The 17,843-nt window shown below is 41.7% G+C and overlaps 1 protein-coding gene across 1 annotated transcript in view; it reads right to left on the reverse strand.

Moving 5' to 3' along the window:
• HEATR1 (HEAT repeat containing 1) overlaps positions 1 to 17,843 on the reverse strand; it is a 35,651-nt gene that overhangs the window by 15,954 nt on the left and 1,854 nt on the right. Inside the window, exons 4-22 of the mRNA XM_080651269.1 lie at positions 15,508 to 15,649; positions 14,904 to 15,005; positions 14,316 to 14,456; positions 13,100 to 13,311; positions 12,840 to 12,973; positions 11,895 to 11,997; positions 10,957 to 11,067; positions 10,245 to 10,362; positions 8,885 to 8,992; positions 8,562 to 8,657; positions 8,086 to 8,174; positions 7,230 to 7,441; positions 6,797 to 6,918; positions 5,992 to 6,183; positions 4,284 to 4,467; positions 4,007 to 4,143; positions 2,725 to 2,917; positions 1,473 to 1,642; positions 987 to 1,145 (exon numbers count right to left, since the gene is read on the reverse strand). Of these exons, the coding sequence (XP_080507395.1) occupies positions 987 to 1,145; positions 1,473 to 1,642; positions 2,725 to 2,917; positions 4,007 to 4,143; positions 4,284 to 4,467; positions 5,992 to 6,183; positions 6,797 to 6,918; positions 7,230 to 7,441; positions 8,086 to 8,174; positions 8,562 to 8,657; positions 8,885 to 8,992; positions 10,245 to 10,362; positions 10,957 to 11,067; positions 11,895 to 11,997; positions 12,840 to 12,973; positions 13,100 to 13,311; positions 14,316 to 14,456; positions 14,904 to 15,005; positions 15,508 to 15,649 (2,725 nt within the window). The remainder of the gene's footprint in view (positions 1 to 986; positions 1,146 to 1,472; positions 1,643 to 2,724; positions 2,918 to 4,006; positions 4,144 to 4,283; positions 4,468 to 5,991; positions 6,184 to 6,796; positions 6,919 to 7,229; positions 7,442 to 8,085; positions 8,175 to 8,561; positions 8,658 to 8,884; positions 8,993 to 10,244; positions 10,363 to 10,956; positions 11,068 to 11,894; positions 11,998 to 12,839; positions 12,974 to 13,099; positions 13,312 to 14,315; positions 14,457 to 14,903; positions 15,006 to 15,507; positions 15,650 to 17,843) is intronic.

Raw genomic sequence — 17,843 nt, forward strand, 5'->3', positions numbered from 1 at the left:
AGAGATCAATGGAGAAACCCGAGTGTCCCAAGACTTTCTGAAAACAGGAAATACAAACTAAACGGAAGTTTTGGATTATAAACATAAATTTTAGCTTTTTCTGAAACACTGAACCTTTCCGTGTTTCCAACTTGGTATAATTAATATTAATGCAAATTATGTATGTGAAGGCTTTAACTAATGCCAGCAAAATATGGCTTCTGGGCCCATGTGTTTACATATGTGTCCGCCGCCACCGCCACAGAAGGCAGAGCTGAGCAGCTGCCCGAGACTGTACAGCCTGCAGGGCCTCAATTTTCACTACCTGGTTCTTTATAGGATAAGATGGTCAATTCCTGTTTCAACTACACCCAGGAAGACATAGAGCTGACCAATGCCATGTCTGCTCCACCAGAAAACAGTCAAATGGCTTTCACCCTATTCCACCGTTAGTACATCTCCACGCTGCAGTCCGCCCGAAGCCGGGGAAGCCCGGGCACTTGGACACCAGGACGAGGGAGTGGTGAGCAGCACACCCCGTCACATCAGCAAGGCTCCCTCTTCGGTACCACAGGTTTCCTTGACAACATAATGAAAGCTGTGGATTTCCACCCGGAAAGTGTACAGCTTTAGAAAGGGAACAAATGGTTTGGAATGTCTGACTATATCACCTCATGGGGGATTTTCACCAGAAGCACAGACGCAACCCTAGTTTTTCTGCAGGGCCCACCTTCAGTGTTTTCCCCATGTGATTTTAAAACTCATTTATAATCAAGCCAGTGATTAGACAGGGATAACACACAATTTTAAAATGGGAATAAAGGCACCAATATGTGCTTTTGGTTTCCTATGTATTTTTCTCCACCACGATGCTTCCCTTCGCAAATCAGTATGAAAATGTTCATTCTGGATGCGTGTATGTGATTCTGCCCGGCCTCGCCAGTGCAGGAGCGTTACGGTGACCTGCCGTGACACCCCATGGGATCCGGTCCACGCCCTGCACTCACCTCACTGTTGACCCCCTGAAGCACTTTCAGCAGATCTTTTGCAACATAAGATGGGCAACTGGATACACAGTAAAGCAGGTTTTTCAAAGTTTCAGACAACTTCTGATGAGATTTCAGTTTTTTTTCTCCCTGTAGTTCCGCAAATAAAGTAGCCAAATCCTAGGGAACCAAAAGGAAAATTGGATGAAGAAGAGTTAAGGAACTATAAAGGTTAAATGTAGTAATTATGGAGGGTCATTTTTCATTTTCCCTGAAACCTTAACGGGAAAAGACATTGGTGCCCCTTAGCTTACTCTCAAAAGCCAGACACTTGTCTGCCAGCAGCTATCTTTAAAAAATGGGGGAGGAAGATGTGCAAGTACTGACATACCAGTTTCTAAATTCAGAGACTAAACTCAAAATCCTTACAAAGCAAGTGAAGACAGAGGAAAGCACTCAGGCGGACACAAGGTGCACGCACACGCAGCCTTCTGTGCGATGAGCTACCTGAATGACGTAGGAGGCGTCTGAGGTGACCTCCTCTGCTTTGGGAATCACGTGCTCGATCACCAGGTGGAACTGGGAGGCCATGCCCCCGAGGGCCTGCAGGCAGTGGACGGCCGCCCTCCGCACTTCCTTTATGGGGCTCCCCAGGTTAAGGAGAAGAGATGCCACTACTGAAACCAAAGGGGAAAATGCAAATAGCAATTTAAAGACAGAGACCAGGATAAAATTTAAACAGTGCCCAGAGTACATGATGAGAAGTTTTACTCCCAACGCAAACTCCCTCTCCAAAGACCATTCACTGTATCCGGTATTCTAGAAAAATGTTAGACAGGTGCTGGTAAATTCTTTGGAAAGTACACAAATGAGAGCATAGTATAGATCAGGGGTGGGCAAACTTTTTGACTCGAGGGCCACAATGGGTTCTTAAACTGGACCGGAGGGCCGGAACAAAAGCATGGATGGAGTGTTTGTGTGAACTAATATAAATTCAAAGTAAAGGAGCGGAGGGGAGAGCAAGGGAACCGGATAGAACAGCCAGATCCGGCCCACGGGCCGTAGTTTGCCCAAGGCTGGTATAGATACACTGTTCTGCAGAAACTGCTGTCACACCTCAAAACATTCTGGGAGTGTTTTCCACACAAAACTAAATTAAACCATTCTTTTAAAATTGTACAGGTCTTCCCTGATTTTCTGTATGTTTAAAACTAGTACCTCACTGGAGAAAGTTTAGGTTTCTACACTTTTCGCATTAAAACCGCTGCAAATACCCCTGTACACACATCCTTATACAACTGTGTGGAGGAAGTTACCCATCAGTGCATCGTGCTTTACAAAGATTTTGTCCTGAATTGACTTTATTGTGACTTTACTTGCCCTTTGCCGGAATTGAACCTGGACCTTCCGTCCACAGGCCAATGCTCTATCCACTGAGCAACACCAGCTAGGGCTGACTTCACTTTTCAATGCAGAAATTTTAGTTCAATACTGAATTATATTATGATGGTTTGGATTCATCACCTATCACTTATATCATTTGTGTTAGTGAGACTTTGCAATTGACATTTGTAACTTAAAAGCAACACTTAGAAGTAAACAGATAGTTCATTTAGTTGAGGGGGGGGGGGTGTAACATGCACACGCTTTATTTCAAAATCTATAAAAAAGAAATTCTCCAAACTACAACCCACATGCACCACCTACAGGGAAGGCTGTAGAGCAGTCACAGCAGGACATGACAACGCTCCGGAAGTACCTGGGGAAGACATGGAGGCCAGGTGGGCTCTGGTCTGGGGCCGTTGCGAGGTCAGCACTGCACAGCCCACGTACAGAGCCTGAGTCTGTAGCACCGTCTTCACGCGGCAGCTCAGTGGATTTGCAAGGCTAGACCCATAGGTCCAAACAACAGAAAGGAACTTGAATAACTGAGAAACATCTTCCAGGTGTACCTAAATTAAAGGACAGACAGAAGCAGTGGCGTTTAAATTTTACTAAATACAGGTTGGTTCCTAGTCCTTTTCCCTAGTGTACAATTACAGAAAAAAACAACAACTTTATCATAGTATTTGTCTAGCCCAGTGGTTCTCAACCTTTCAAATGCCGCGACCCTTTAATACAGTTCCTCATGTTGTGGTGACCCCCAGCCATAAAATTATTTTCGTTCCTACTTCATAACTGTAATTTTGCTACTTTATTATGAATTGTAATGCAAATATCTGTGTTTTCCGATGGTCTTAGGAGAACCGCTGCTGTAGAGCCTAAGACCATCGGAAAACACAGATTCATCGGAAAACATTACGATTCATTAACAGCAGCAAAATTACAGTTATGAAGTAGCAACGAAAATAATTTTAGGGTTGGGGGTCACCACAACATGCGGAACTGTATTACAGGGTCGCGGCATTAGAAAGGTTGAGAACCACTGTTCTACCCACTTAGCCTTACTTATCCTATACTTGGTATTTTAGCAAACTTGGAAGTATGTAAATAAATTCAGAGGACTGATTTTCAGAGGACTCGCTATAACTTTGCACTTGAACACATTTAACAAACGAAAGAAAAGATCGAGTACTCTAAGCAGAACAGCGCGGAGAGTGGTGTCAGGGAAGCCTCACTAAGGGAGTCCTGCAAAGACGGGGTGAACACTGTCCACTGTGTCAAACGCTGCTCAGAAGGCAGGCAGACAAGAACAAAGCACTGACCTCTGGCCCAGGCAGCAGGCAGGTCCCTGGTGCTGTGACAAAGTTTCGTACCCGAGTGACTCTGAATATACTCAATCACCTCTCTGAACATCAATTTCTCGTGGGCCATGGCATGAACCCACCAAGCCGACTGATTACACGTGACCAGGCCTAGCCCACCGGGAGGCAGGCGGCAATGTCAGTCTCGGTTCAACGCTGCTTGGCAAGGCCAGTGTTTACCGTCAAATGCTCTTTGCTGTTTAAAAGTCTACTTTCATTTTCACTCAAAACGGTCAGAACTAAGACATGTGCATTTCTTGAAAGGGAAGAGTACGCTGAGAGCGAGGAGCCTCGCACCTTTATGAACAGCTTCATCAGCACCCTGAAGTGCGTGCTGTCCGCACCACCGAGTATGATCTCCAAGAGCCCGAGCAGCAAGCGCAGGTAGTCTCTGCCGTCCTCCTCCAGGCGGTCAGCGTTCCACCACACGCCACCTACACGTACGCGATGAGAGAGACGGTGCGTGACTTACGGGAACACTGCTGGGCCTTTTCACTCAACACAAGCACAGTCGTGGATCCAAGGATTCCGTTTCCCAGGGTATCACATTCCAACGATCCCCACCTTGTCCTACCTTTAGGGAAAGATTTAGGCGGCTTCAGGGCATGAATAAAGTTTTTCAGCGCAAACAGGAGCAACACCGAGTCCTCCACGGCCATCCTCTGGGCAGTGCTGGCCTGCTGGATGTAATGTGCCCACAGCTGCACGGGCATCCCTCTGTCTAGCTCCAGCTCAGAATGCCACTCCGAGGGGACTTCCTGAAATGGCAAGGCAACAGAAACAGCACAGATTTAAAGAGGCCACACAGGTGGGCCGCAATGATGTATGTGATTGAACAATATGGAAACTTCGGTCTGCATGTGAATTTAGGCGAGAATAACCTGAATCGGGTTTTTAAAGAGGTCTAACCTGTTCACAAGACAGAAATGAGTTAACCATGGCCTCATTTTACCTACGGCTTCTTAAAATGCCATCTCTAAACGCAAACGTGGTCCATGTAAGTTGTGTTTATGAAATGGCACCTGTCTAAACAGGAAGAGGAGCTGGATTTCCAGGAGATAGTAAATGGACTGTTCTCATTTCACACTTTTACTGCTAACCTGAAGACGATACATGGCAACATCTCCACACCTGCAGGTGATTCCAAACAAGCACCAAGCTGTTAAGGTCTTTAGAAATTATACTGCACATGCCAAAAGGAGGCAGGAAAAAAGGTGCAGGAAAGCTGCATACAGGCGTGTGCAGAGTAGTAACTTGGATGAAAAACAGTCCAAAGCCAGGCTCACATTATACAGCCGTCAGTAAGGGAATTCTTGGCTCAATGACGTGCCCCAGCCAGAAGGTGCTCATGACTCTCAGGAAGGGGATAAATATGAAACAGAACATCACCCGTCCCTACATATATCTAAAACACTCGATTTGTCCACCCTTTTACACTGAGAACAAATATAGTCCAGGCCATAGCACGTTCACAAAACATAACAAAGAGGTTAAAAAGGGCCTGCCTGGGCTAACTTTTTAAAATGTAAAGATTCATTCCTTTTAAGTTTACATAACTTATCAAATCCCGAGGGTATCTGTCAATGTGAAAAAGATGTAATTCGTCTGGAGGACAATTAACAACAAAATACTATTATGTAGGCAAGACATTATTTATTTTTGTTGTTTTGTGTTTTGTTTTCATTTGCTTTTTTTTTTTTTTTTTTTTGCGACTGTCTGAAATTTCTATAACCTTGCTCCGGATGCAGCAGGGCAAGGCCTCAAACCATTCCAAAATGTTCTCGCAAGCACTGTAGGAATGCACAGGGCCACCGCAGACCCAAGCACGCTGGAGGCTTGCAGTCTAGGGCAGATACCAAAAGAAACAATCTTATTATCTCAAGATGTGGTACCAAGTAAAGACATAAACTAGTAACTCAGTAACACTCAGACAGCAGGAGGCCTGTGAGAGCCAAGTCTCACAGAACACACAGAAGGTCTATTTCCAGCAAACAGAGCCCGAGGAGTCTTTTGTTCAGGCAGACACATGCAGTGAATTCTCCACCACGAAAGGCGGTCAGGTACAGCTGAACCAATTAACTGCCCCGTTAAGCTGACACAGTGACCACACTGCGACCCTGAAATCTAGAATTTTCTGCACAAGGAAGAGAGCACCGGGTCCACTCTCTACGGCTGCTCCACACTCTCTCCAGCCCCGAGCACCCAGCGCCTGGGCCCCACGATGGCCAGGCCACTTGCCACTCCACTCAGCACACAGCTTTCCAGGCACTGCGCCTCCTTACCACTGCAGCCAAGACACTTTCCAGCTTCTTCATTTTTTTCTGCAACAAACTGAAGACTCTTGTCGCAAATGGAAAGTGAGTTCCTTTTGAAGATGAACAGCAAGAGACAAGCACGGCCATGATCACGTGGAAAGTCACTTTCTGCTTCACGCTAAAGGACTCCTTTTCCCCAACGCTGATTAAATCCTCCACCTTCAAATACAGACGTGGTCCATTACCGGTAGCTCTTGGTTTGCGCCCATTTTCTCTACCTAAGGGCTATCTACGTATTGTGTTTAGCATTTCAAGTCAGATAACAAATATAAAGCGTGAAAGAAGTAGGAACTACTAATTTCTAAGTGATTATAAAAAGAATTAATCTCAGAAATTATAATGAACATAACTGTACTTGCCAATTGGATAAAAGTTTTTAAATCACAAACCCAAAAACCTTTACAAAGGTATATTTTCTACATCAAAAGAAATTTTCTCCTCCTTTAGATATTTTGCTATTTTAACAAAAATATAACTTTAATATTTTAAATGAGAGGAAAAAAAGGAAGTGAAGAAGAATACATTATTCTTTCTGGTCCAATATGAAATCACAATGAAATAAATCATATAAAATGTTAAGGATTTTTAACAATCTGCAGAATATACGATACAACACTATATATGTTTAGAGTAAAACAAATTACTCAAGAATGCAAAAGTTATTAATAATAAAATAAGTGAAAAAAAAGTAGAATCTAGTAAAGCAAATATGGAGAATCTAGTAAGATTACAAGAAGGAAATCTGGGCGACGAAGTTCAACAGCAGACCTACCAGCTTTAACACTGAAGAAGGATCCCCTGAATTTATATTGTCAGCCAACAACTCAATCATCTTCTGATTTGCTATACCAATTAGTTTGCCGGATTTTGTGCTTTTAATCACATTTTCAAGAGCTGTAATAAAAAAAAAAAAATTTAAACACAGGGCCCTTATGCCACCAACACTCACCTAAGGAATCATGTAGAGTAAGGAACATAAGGAAAAATTTTACAATTTTCCTACAAAGGTTTGCTTTTTATTTTTCCTTTTAAACAATTCTGAATTTGTGAGTCCGTTTCTTTCTCACTGCATATATTTTATCTCAGCAAAAACATTTTTAATCTTGCGGGCACATACAATAAACATGATTTCAAAGAACAAGCATAGCCCATTTTTAATTGTACTTTTCTACTTTTTAAAGTGTTACCTGTTCATTTTTTCTCACCTGCTCTCCAGCCTCTTAGCACCGGGTGCAGAGAGCAAATTCCTGACTTGGATAAATAAACAGCGAGTTTCGTCTCGGCCGACTCCAGGTCATCACTGTCAATGATCATGAATGGAAGCAGATGCACCACCACCTGGTTTGCCAACTCATCGTTTCCACTCAGCATCTCTTCTTTAATCAGTATGTCTGCTGCCAACACAAGGACCTCATACCTAAAACATATCAAAGCACATCTGGTTCAGAGACACCTTAGAGACTTCAATTCAGCAAAAAATTATTCCATTGTTCCAGCTCCAGTGACTTCCCAGTCTCCTCATCAAATACGTTATTCAGAAACACCAGGATGATCACTTAAAATCCATGCTAATAAAGGAATTATTTGGGACAGTAATTTTAAACTAGCTGTCAAGCCTTTTTTGTTGTTGTTGAGAAATCACATTAGGTTAATATAACATAAAACTTATCACTATAATATAACATAAAACTTATCACTATATCTTATCTCCTCTAGAAATCAGAAATTCATTCCTGAGTTCAAAAATTCTCTGAACACATACTATGTGCTAAGAATTAAATATGATAGATACAAAACCCTGCAAATACGTTCTCTTTCTCTAAGGAGCTTAGCGGTTGAGCATCAACGCATGACCCAGAGGTCACAGTTCCATTCCCAGCCAGGGCACATGTCCGGGTTGTGGGCTCAATCACCAGTAGGGGGCACGCAGGAGGCAGCCAATCAATGATTCTCATCACTGATGTTTATCTCTCCCTCTCTGAAATCAATAAAAATATATTAAAAAAAGGAAGAAAAGAATTACACCAATTCAAAAGTGTATGAGGAGAAAGGAATACATACCATGCCTCATGTTTTGAAAGTTCTGCTCTTTGAAAGAGATTCAGAAGATTTAAAACAGTTACTTCTGGACTAAAGTGTCTCTTGAAAATCTAGGGAAAGAAATATCCTGAGTAAATTTTTTACTTGCTGCAAGTACATACGGTGCTTATTAAATGAACTTCAAAAAATAATGAATTACAAATAATTTATCTCCCAGGAATCCTAGTGTAATTTTAAAGTTTTATGAGAGCAATTTCTCAAAACTGGCATTCACGAGCCAACTTCCCATAACCCCAAGGTAAAATTCACAAAGTGCAATCTCATTACTCTCATGAGCTCTCCCCAACCAGGCTTACGTCTGTGCTCTCAAGAGAACAAATTTACAACGGGAGAGTAATTTTCAAATATATTCCTGCCTACAGCAGAGAAGCACGTGAGAAGGGCAGAAATTTATTTACCAAAAAATGTGCATTTCAATGAACAACAAATTCACTCACCTCAAAAGCACTTACTGCTGACAAAACAACGTCTATACTATCATCACCTAATCGGGCTAAAATAGCTTCTTTTATGAAAGACTCATCGACACTCTCCTGAACAAGAGAAAAAAAAATATTTAGTTGTTGCTAAAACCTTGTAAGACTTACACTAGAAAGGAAGCTGGGTTTGTGGAAAGCGCTCCGGAATGCAGTCACGGACCACAAACACCCTGGGCACACTGGCCTTGAACTAGAGTCACTAGACGATCACAAAAGGGCCTTTGGAGATGAGTTCACCATAAGGATAAAAACATCACAAATGAAAGCTATTTGACACCCACCTTTGATGTTTTCATGATATTTTTCAGATGATTAACGGCCAGAAGTCTCACAGGGGCAAGTGGATGATTCAGACTGAGCATCAAGGAGGTATTGGAATCTGCTAAAAACTAAAGGATTCATCACAATTACCAAATGATTCACCACTAAGTCTGAGCAGCATAGGATCAAGAATAAAAACCAGAGAAAACCACCCAAAACTGCCCCACACACTCAGTAACAACTGTCCAATTTCAGAAACCAAAGAGTAAAGCAAAACCTTTGTCTCCAGAACATGGGATGGCTTATAACAGATGAAAAAATATGTATTAATGCTCTGATTTCCTGTATGCTTGTGTTTATATGTAGGCTTAACTTAGTAACGCAACGAAGTAATTTTGTATATTTTATATGTATGATTCCAAAGTGAAAAACACCTGAGGTAAGTCATTATATTAGCACCTTAATGAAAATTAAATTAAAAAAACTGATCACTGAAGACAGATGCAATTCCTCTAAATGATACCACAGTAACACTCAAATTACTAACAACCTACTTCACTTATGTAATTAGACTAAAGCCGTGGTCGGCAAACTGCGGTTCGCAAGCCACATGCGGCTCTTTGGCCCCTTGAGTGTGGCTCTTCCACAAAATACCATGGCCTGGGCGAGTCTATTTTGAAGTGGCGCTAGAAGAAGTTTAAGTTTAAAAAATTTGCCTCTCAAAATAAATTTCAATTGTTGTACTATTGATATTTGGCTCTGTTGACTAATGAGTTTGCTGACCACTGGACTAAAGAAATCTGTATACCAAGCTAAGATTTGGAAATAAAAGATGAAAGTCTAATTATGAAGGAGAAAAACCAACAATGATGTCTCTTGATAATATTTATTCTCAAGGCTAATTATAAGAGCTGCTTAAATGTCTAACTTCTAGTATAAAGATTTAGGGTGAATCACCAGAAAACTTCTGAAGTGCTAACATGATCATGAAATAAAAGTCCACCTCCTTTTTTCTGACCAATGACTTAGCCCCCCTGGGTGCCTGCACCACATGGCAAGTGCAGACAGAGGGGCAAGGTCAGGACACTACAACCTGAGTGAGGCCACCCTTCGGTGACTACTAATTAGCATCCAATACAGAATTTCCAAACACTACGTTTCCAGAAGTAAGTTCCTCATTCAGTTCAAGTCCTGTACTTTTCTCCTGGGATTCAAGCCCTGCCTCATGGCCTTACCTCAATCACTAGGCAAAACTGTAAAATCTCATCTCTCCATAACACACTCCAAAGAGAGCAGTGAAATAGCCCATTTCCTTCTGAGTTCTTCAAATGCTCACAGATATACCCCGAACTGTCTCAGTTCCCCTGAAGAAAAACTCACCTGGTACTTCCCTCCACTTGTAGAAAGAGAGATAAATTGGTGAAAAAGCTCTTGTTTTTTTAGGTCTGTAATTTGCTTCAGGTGTTCCTCTAGGACAACATCTAACGTTCTAGGATATCTGAGAAGAAATTCAAGAAGTTAATTCATATAAAAAATTATACAAAGTTATTAACCGCACGTACCCTGTATGTACCAAAGACATAAATAAAAGTTTTAAAATTACCGAGATTGAGACTAAAACTTTAACAGCTGGAATATGTAAAACCAATTGATACTGATCAAATTTGTTCCTATGATTTATTTACTACAACAAAAAAGTCTCTCGATAAAAAAATTATCCTCGCCCTAACTGGTTTGGCTCAGTGGATAGAGCGTCAGCCTGCGGACTCAAGGGTCCCAGGTTCGATTCTGGTCAAGGGCATGTACCTTGGTTGCGGGTACATCCCCAGTGGGGGTTGTGCAGGAGGCAGCTGATTGATGTTTCTCTCTCATCGATGTTTCTAACTCTCTATCCCTCTCCCTTCCTCTCTGTAAAAAATCAATAAAAAATATATTTAAAAAGAAATTATCCTCTAATATTTGAAATATAAATCCTATACTGCCCCTTCCTGGAGGGGAAAAAAAGGACAGGCTCTTTACCATTCATTTACTATTTTAAAATGAAGCAAGAGGCACACATTAACAAAACAAGAGGCATGAAGACACAACTTACTTGCTTTCTAAAAGTCTGATAAGTGGAAGAAACTGTTCATTAAGCAAAGATGCTTTATTAGGACCGATGTCTTCCTGTGAATTATATGAAATATACTCCTCAAAAAGAAGGCTGCAAAACAAAACCAGTATCAGCTGACATGAGAGTTACTGTTTGAGTACCTACCATGTCCTAGGTGGTTTAGAAATATTGTCTCTAACTCTCATCACCTCCAGGTAGAAAACTGCTTATTTCACAGATCCCACACTAGGGCTAGGAAGCCTTATAACCTGCCTGATGTCAAACAAGAACAGACACAGCCGCTGCCCTGGTGGGCCCCACTGGGCCTTTCCGAAGATGAGCTCCCAGTTTGATTCCAGACCCCGAGCTCCCAATTACTTTACATGCATACTCCCCGTCCATTCGCAAGCCAATGCTGGGAGCAAGAGCAGGAATGAGGACACACCAGCATGTGGGCGCCGGCCCCATGTCACACAAGGTCAAACCTCGATCTGGGCAGCCTGGCCTCCAGAACTGCCCACCCTGCTCTCCTGGGAAAGATAGGGGCAGGGTTTAAGTCCGCATCTCATCGCTATGCCTACATTCTTTGCACTGTATCAAGCTGCTCTTTAAGCAAGAAAAGAAAATGGGAAAGTGAACTATTTTTACAGAAAAGGAAGACATAACCTTCACTTGATACCAATCCTTAATAGGAAGCTTCTAGGTGATAGTTACTGAATACCAACTGTTTCAGGCATTTTGGACCATTTATGTTTAGGAAACTAAACTGATACAATTTACATGAAGCTATAACCCAAATTTAGCTTAACTATTAACTCTTCACGATCAGGTATGAGCACTAAAGATAAGCAAGAGAAGTTACTTTTTCTGTTGGCACAATTACTGGACTAATACTTATGATAATACAAATGAAAAGCATGTTAGAAACAACCACTTACCTAGCCAACAAATGGTCTAAGTTGTTCTTCAGTGATATGTGTGTAAGTATAGCTTCCAAGTGTTTCCTGTAGATTTGACCATCCATCCCTTCAGTTTCTTCTCCTTAATATACATGACAAGTTAAAATGGACTGGGGAAACGATTTTTGCACGCTTACACTATTATATTAGAGCAAAAACTTTCCTACAGGAGTAACTTTAAAACATGTACACTAAAACTCACTTTTTGGGGGCATTTTTAAAATCCATTTTCAAAATTGTCTTTCACCTATTTTGTCACTTATATTTTTCAAAGCATTTCTGCATATATTACTGCCCCCATTTATCCTTTACCTGAAATTCTCTATATTTTAAAAAAGAAGGATGATCATGCCTACCTCTTTAATGAAACAGAAATCCAAAAAATATAGTCTTTCTCCAGATCTCTTACAAGTAGTAGAAGATGGGACCTGAACCTAGATCTCATCAAACCTTCCATGGAGACCTCATCTAAAGACCCCCGGTGGATGCCTGAAACCTTGGATGGTACTGAACACTATATATATACAGCGTTTCTTTTCCTATACATACATACCTGTGATAAAGTTTAATTTATAAGTTAGGCAGAAAAGGAGATTAACAACAACAAATAATAATAAAATAAAACAATTAGCCGGGTTGGCATGGCTCAGTGGTTGACCTATGAACCAGGAGGTCCCGGTTCGATTTTCAGTCAAGGCACATGCTCGGGTTGCAGGCTCCATCCCCAGCAAGGGGCGTGCAGGAGGCAGCCAATCAATGATTCCCTCTCATCACTGATGTTTCTCTCTCTCCCTCTCCCTGCCTCTCTGAAATTAATAAAAATTTCTTTAAAAAGAAAAGGTTTGAGCATAGGCATGGCTCCTATTTTAAGAGAATTAAATATTAGAAAGCACGTTCTGATACATAAAATGTAAAACCACGAACCTGTAACATGATTAATGATGGAGATGACCAGATGGGGAAGCATGTACCGCAGAAGAGGACTGATGTCGTATGTTTCAGAAATCCCACGCAGTATTGTAATAAGATCAGGAACATTGCACAAGTGAGGAAATGGCCTTTGAAGAAACAAGTACAGAAGGTGTTGACTTTACAAGTTACACAATAAATAGCAATTTATCTTAAAAAAAAAAAAAGATTCAAAATAACATCTAATTATCATTTCTCAATTCAAGGGTACATACTTTTTCCCCAGGCTCTCCGGCTTCTGCCTCTGCAGCAGCACTATCAGGCAACCCAGTCCCTCCTTGATCAAAGAGGGGGTTTTCGTCAATGTTTTGATGATCTGTGAGGCCAGTGAATTGACGATGGTTTCTTCCATGGTCACTTTCACAGAAATCTGACATATTATCATGTATGTTGCAGCTCTGTAATCTGGCAAAGATGATTTCAACCCCTAAATATTTTTTAAAATATAAGGAAAAATAATGAACTGTATATTATTTTAGTCTACTTAAAATGTCACTTTACCTTGACAAATTAGAAATGCCATAAACTGCAGATTAATACTACCTAATGCACACTCCTCAGAAGTGAAAAATCAAGATGGCTGACCCCTTTCCTGAGTGGACACAGAGAAGACAAGTCTCTCGGACGAGAGGAGGGATCTCAGAGGGTCTCCCACTCGAACACCCGCCATACATCCTGCTAGGAGCCAATGAGCTCTTCTTTATATGCAAATTCCCACCCCTGAGAGGGAGGCTTCAATCAGAAACAGTGTCTGAGTGAAGACAATGATCGTGGGACAAGGTGGGAAGTGAAAGCAGTACCCCCAGGGGCTGGGACAGTGGCGGCACCAGGGCAACTGGGAAGCAGAAACACTGAGAAGCGGGAGTCAGTGTAAACATATTAACGAGAGCCTGTGCCATAAAGATTCGCTAACCTGTTCTCTTCCCAGGGAGGTAACATGACTAAGAAGAGAGACATGGGAGGGAAGACCTCCAGGTGAGGATGGGCGGGAACTGGAGTTATGCTACCAGAGGCAGGGAACACCAGGGCTGCCAGTAACGCTGGAAGCCGGGAGAGGCCTGCAATTCTCCTGCAGAGCTCCCGGCAGGAGCAAACCCTGCAACACCCTGATGTCACACTTCTAACCTCCAGAACTGCCAAAGAGTAAATTTATGTTGTTTTACACTTAAAAAAAAAAAAAAGATGGAACATGTATATCTGGGAGACACTGGCAAGGCCAAATATCTGGCCTTTATTTTTTAAGAAGCCCTAATTAAGAGCCTACTCGGGTTTTTAAGACCATAAAAAAGTCATCTTTTTACCTAAAAGTTAAATCGCATCAACTATCTGAAACTGTCTATTTTAGAACATTTAGGTCCAAGTTAAAAATTTAAAAGCAAGAACATCTCTTCAAGTACAAAATAATCTGCTATACACTTGAGCAGGGCCGACCTTTTGGACATATGGAAATAGCTTAGCAACTATATTGTCCGATATGTCCTCAGCAGTCACCAAGGCAGACACGATGGTAGAAGCATAAAAAGTTAAGAGAACCCTCAACTGAGCTGAACTCCCAGGATACTCAGCAAAAACCTGGAACAGAAGCACAAACAAAACACATTTAAGGAGTGAAAGGCCAAGTTTAAAAAAAGTATAAAAACCTGTACAGCTCTCTTCAGCTCCCTCAGGCTGACATTTTAATTTTTTACCATCTGCAACATTAAATAAATACACAGACTCAATGGTTCAAGTAAAAGTGACAAGGCTGATGGAACAATCTTCCTGACATTTTTAGACTGTCTCTTTAAACTGTTTCAATAATCATTATAACTAGAACTTGGCAAGGAGTAATTTTTGTAGAAAAACATCTTTTATAATGAAAGACTGACCCACTGCTCACACTCCGAACAGGAGGGTCTTTTACAAAAGGTACTTTCTCCAACCACCACTGTTACTGGGGAAGGTCCAGTACGTTTTCTCCATTCAGAGCAAGCAACCTTTTAATGGAATTATACATTCATGAGATAATATACTACTCACCTTCACAGATTTTGTTACCAAACTGCAAATAAAATCCATGAATCCAAGATCTTTGTAGCAGTGGGTAATCAAAGTTCCTTTAGCTAAGGGCACTCCAGATTGCTGTCAGAGACAGAAAGAACAGCCACTGACTGACCGTTACTTTTAATCCTCACCGGGCTATGTTTTTATAGGAAGGAAGAGGGAGAAACATCGGTTGGTTGCCTCCCATCGGGAGTACTGACTGGGGAATCAAACCAGCAACCTGGGTATGTGCCCGGACTGGGAATTGAACCAACTGTTCGGTGCACGGGATGACACTCAAATCAACTGAACCACACCAACCGGGGCTTCATATGGAAAAGAATTAATAAATAGCAGAAGAATAAGCTCTGTTTCCTGTACTCACAACTGTAAACCTACTTTTGCCCCACCCTCTATGTAAATTGCACAGCCTGTATCAGGTATAAATAAAACCCAGCTGTTATCCATCACAGTTTAAACAGGAAGTTAGGAAATGAAAGTGATGGATACCCTCAGAAGCACTAATGACTTTATTTTTTCCAAACTACATCTTAATCAAGATTTGTACTGATCACAGATACGTGTCATTCAACAATCATACCTTAACTGGCAACAACCAGAACCATTTGTGCTTTGAATTATTAATTTTTAGAAGCTGTATAACCCGCACAAATATTCTCGTCTCATGGTACGGGAGAACACAAGCTATGAGGCTGTCTTGATTATACAGATGGATGTGGAACCTGGGGGGGAAAGCAAACAATTCAAATTGGCACAAACCTTACAAGCACGTATTTCCTTACATGTCCAAATTGTATTATCAATGAGCTAAAAATCCTCAGAATGAATACTAGTAAAAACAATCACGTAACTATAGGATATAGAGCATTAAACATAGCCCTCTATTTTGCACTGAAGTACTCAACACGGTTCTGCCCATTCCTATGCGGTAATATTTAAAATATCAATACCAAAACCTGTATCCCATTCACTTTCTCTCAACTTTGTTGAAGCTATTTTAACATTAACATGACCGTGGGATCCCTGCGGTCAAACCACAGAGAAGCAACCGGCCCACCAGGCAGCAACGCTCCAGGGTTCACCTTCCACAGCTGCCTCAGCTTCCCTCATTATCGTCATTCTAAAACCAAAATACTCATCAGAAACAAGATTATCAGATTAAACCCTACAGAGTTTGTCCATGAACTTCACAAAACTTTGTATTGGTCCCTCCAACCTAGTAACAAGAGATAGATGTATTATTTCTGTCACATACATTAAATCTTTCTAGCCTTCAAACCCTAGCTCAAATGTCTCCTTTCCCAAGCTTTTCCTAATTCCCCCAGCCAGTGACCCCTCTTCATCTGTCTCCACCCTACCGCTACCCTTTAGAGCCGCCGTGGGCAAACTACGGCCCGCGGGCCGGATCCGGCTGTTCTATCCGGTTCTCTTGCTCTCCCCTCCGCTCCTTTACTTTGAATTTATATTAGTTCACACAAACACTCCATCCATGCTTTTGTTCCAGCCCTCTGGTCCAGTTTAAGAACCCATTGTGGCCCTCGAGTCAAAAAGTTTGCCCACCCCTGCTTTAGAGCAATACACCACCGTGCCTTTTCCTAGCTTTGTATGTGGTTTTATGCTAGCCAAGGCATTCCTCTCCCCACTAAGCCTTCCCCAACTACTTCAGGCAGTTCTCTAAGCCCCAAACACTGCACACCCCTTTATTGTAGCATTTATTTCAAAACAGTAACCAAGGGCAGCCCACTCATCTTTGTATCGAACTCAATGTAACAGAATAAATGTAGACTCAAATGCAAAAGGGCTCCTTCCATTAATTGATCTATTTGGGGGAAACTGAATGCTTGAAGACCCAGGAAAATATTACAGGATTAATTCTTTTTTGGCTGATGAGTCTAATGTTCTGATAATTAGAAGACCCCAGATAAAATTATGTTTTCTCACTTGCTTCCTGAAGGGAAGTCACTTTATCACCGTATCTCCAATGAATGAAACAGAAGTATTTCTTTTCTTAAAACGTATATATGGGTGAATAAACAAAGATGTATAAGCTGTGATGTGATGCTAATAAGTGAGAAAATAAAACTGGGTAAACTTACTGAGAAAACTCCCAAAGTGGATGTATCAGACCTTGGAAACAAACTTGTATCCAACTTACCAGATGTGCGACTTAGGCAACATAACCCCTCTATGCCCCAGTCTTCTCATTTATAAAATGGGGACAAGTGTCTCCCCATAGGAGCTTGTGAGTACTGAGATAATGCACGCCAAGTGCTCACTCACCGTGGGGCCTGGCGTATAAATGTCCAATACACGTTAAATTACGGTTTTTCCAGTTACGGTATTTCAGAGGATTACTATTCCCCTTTTCCCAAACCACCGACTTTGTTGCTTTAGCAAGAAAGAAGTTTAGTGGTCCCCTCTGCCCCAAACACGCAGTAACAAATGGTAACGCCAAGTGACATGAGCGCCTCAGAATGAATGAGGTTCGACCTCAAGATCTTCAACAGTCCTGTGCCGTGTCTCATTGTCAACACAAACAAGTTTAAGGGCAGAAGGACAGGCTCGTCTCACCACATCTCCAGACATCACGTTAGGCCCTCACTGACCTAATTTTTCCGCTTTCAATGGATACATGCTGTCATTACTTAATATTTTATTTAAAATATATTTTATTGATATTTTACAGAGAGGAAGGGAGAGGTATAGAGAGCCAGAAACATCGATGAGAGAGAAACATTGATCAGCTGCCTCCTGCACACCCCCCACTGGGGATGTGCCCGCAACCAAGGTACATGCCCTTGACCGGAATCGAACCCGGGACCCTTCAGTCCGCAAGCCGACGCTCTATCCACTGAGCCAAACCGGTTTCAGCCTTAATATTTTTTTAAAGATCAAAGTTGTCAGCTCCTGATTATT

The sequence above is a fragment of the Plecotus auritus genome, assembly GCF_963455305.1.
Source record: "Plecotus auritus genome assembly, chromosome: 14".
Lineage (NCBI taxonomy): Eukaryota > Metazoa > Chordata > Mammalia > Chiroptera > Vespertilionidae > Plecotus > Plecotus auritus.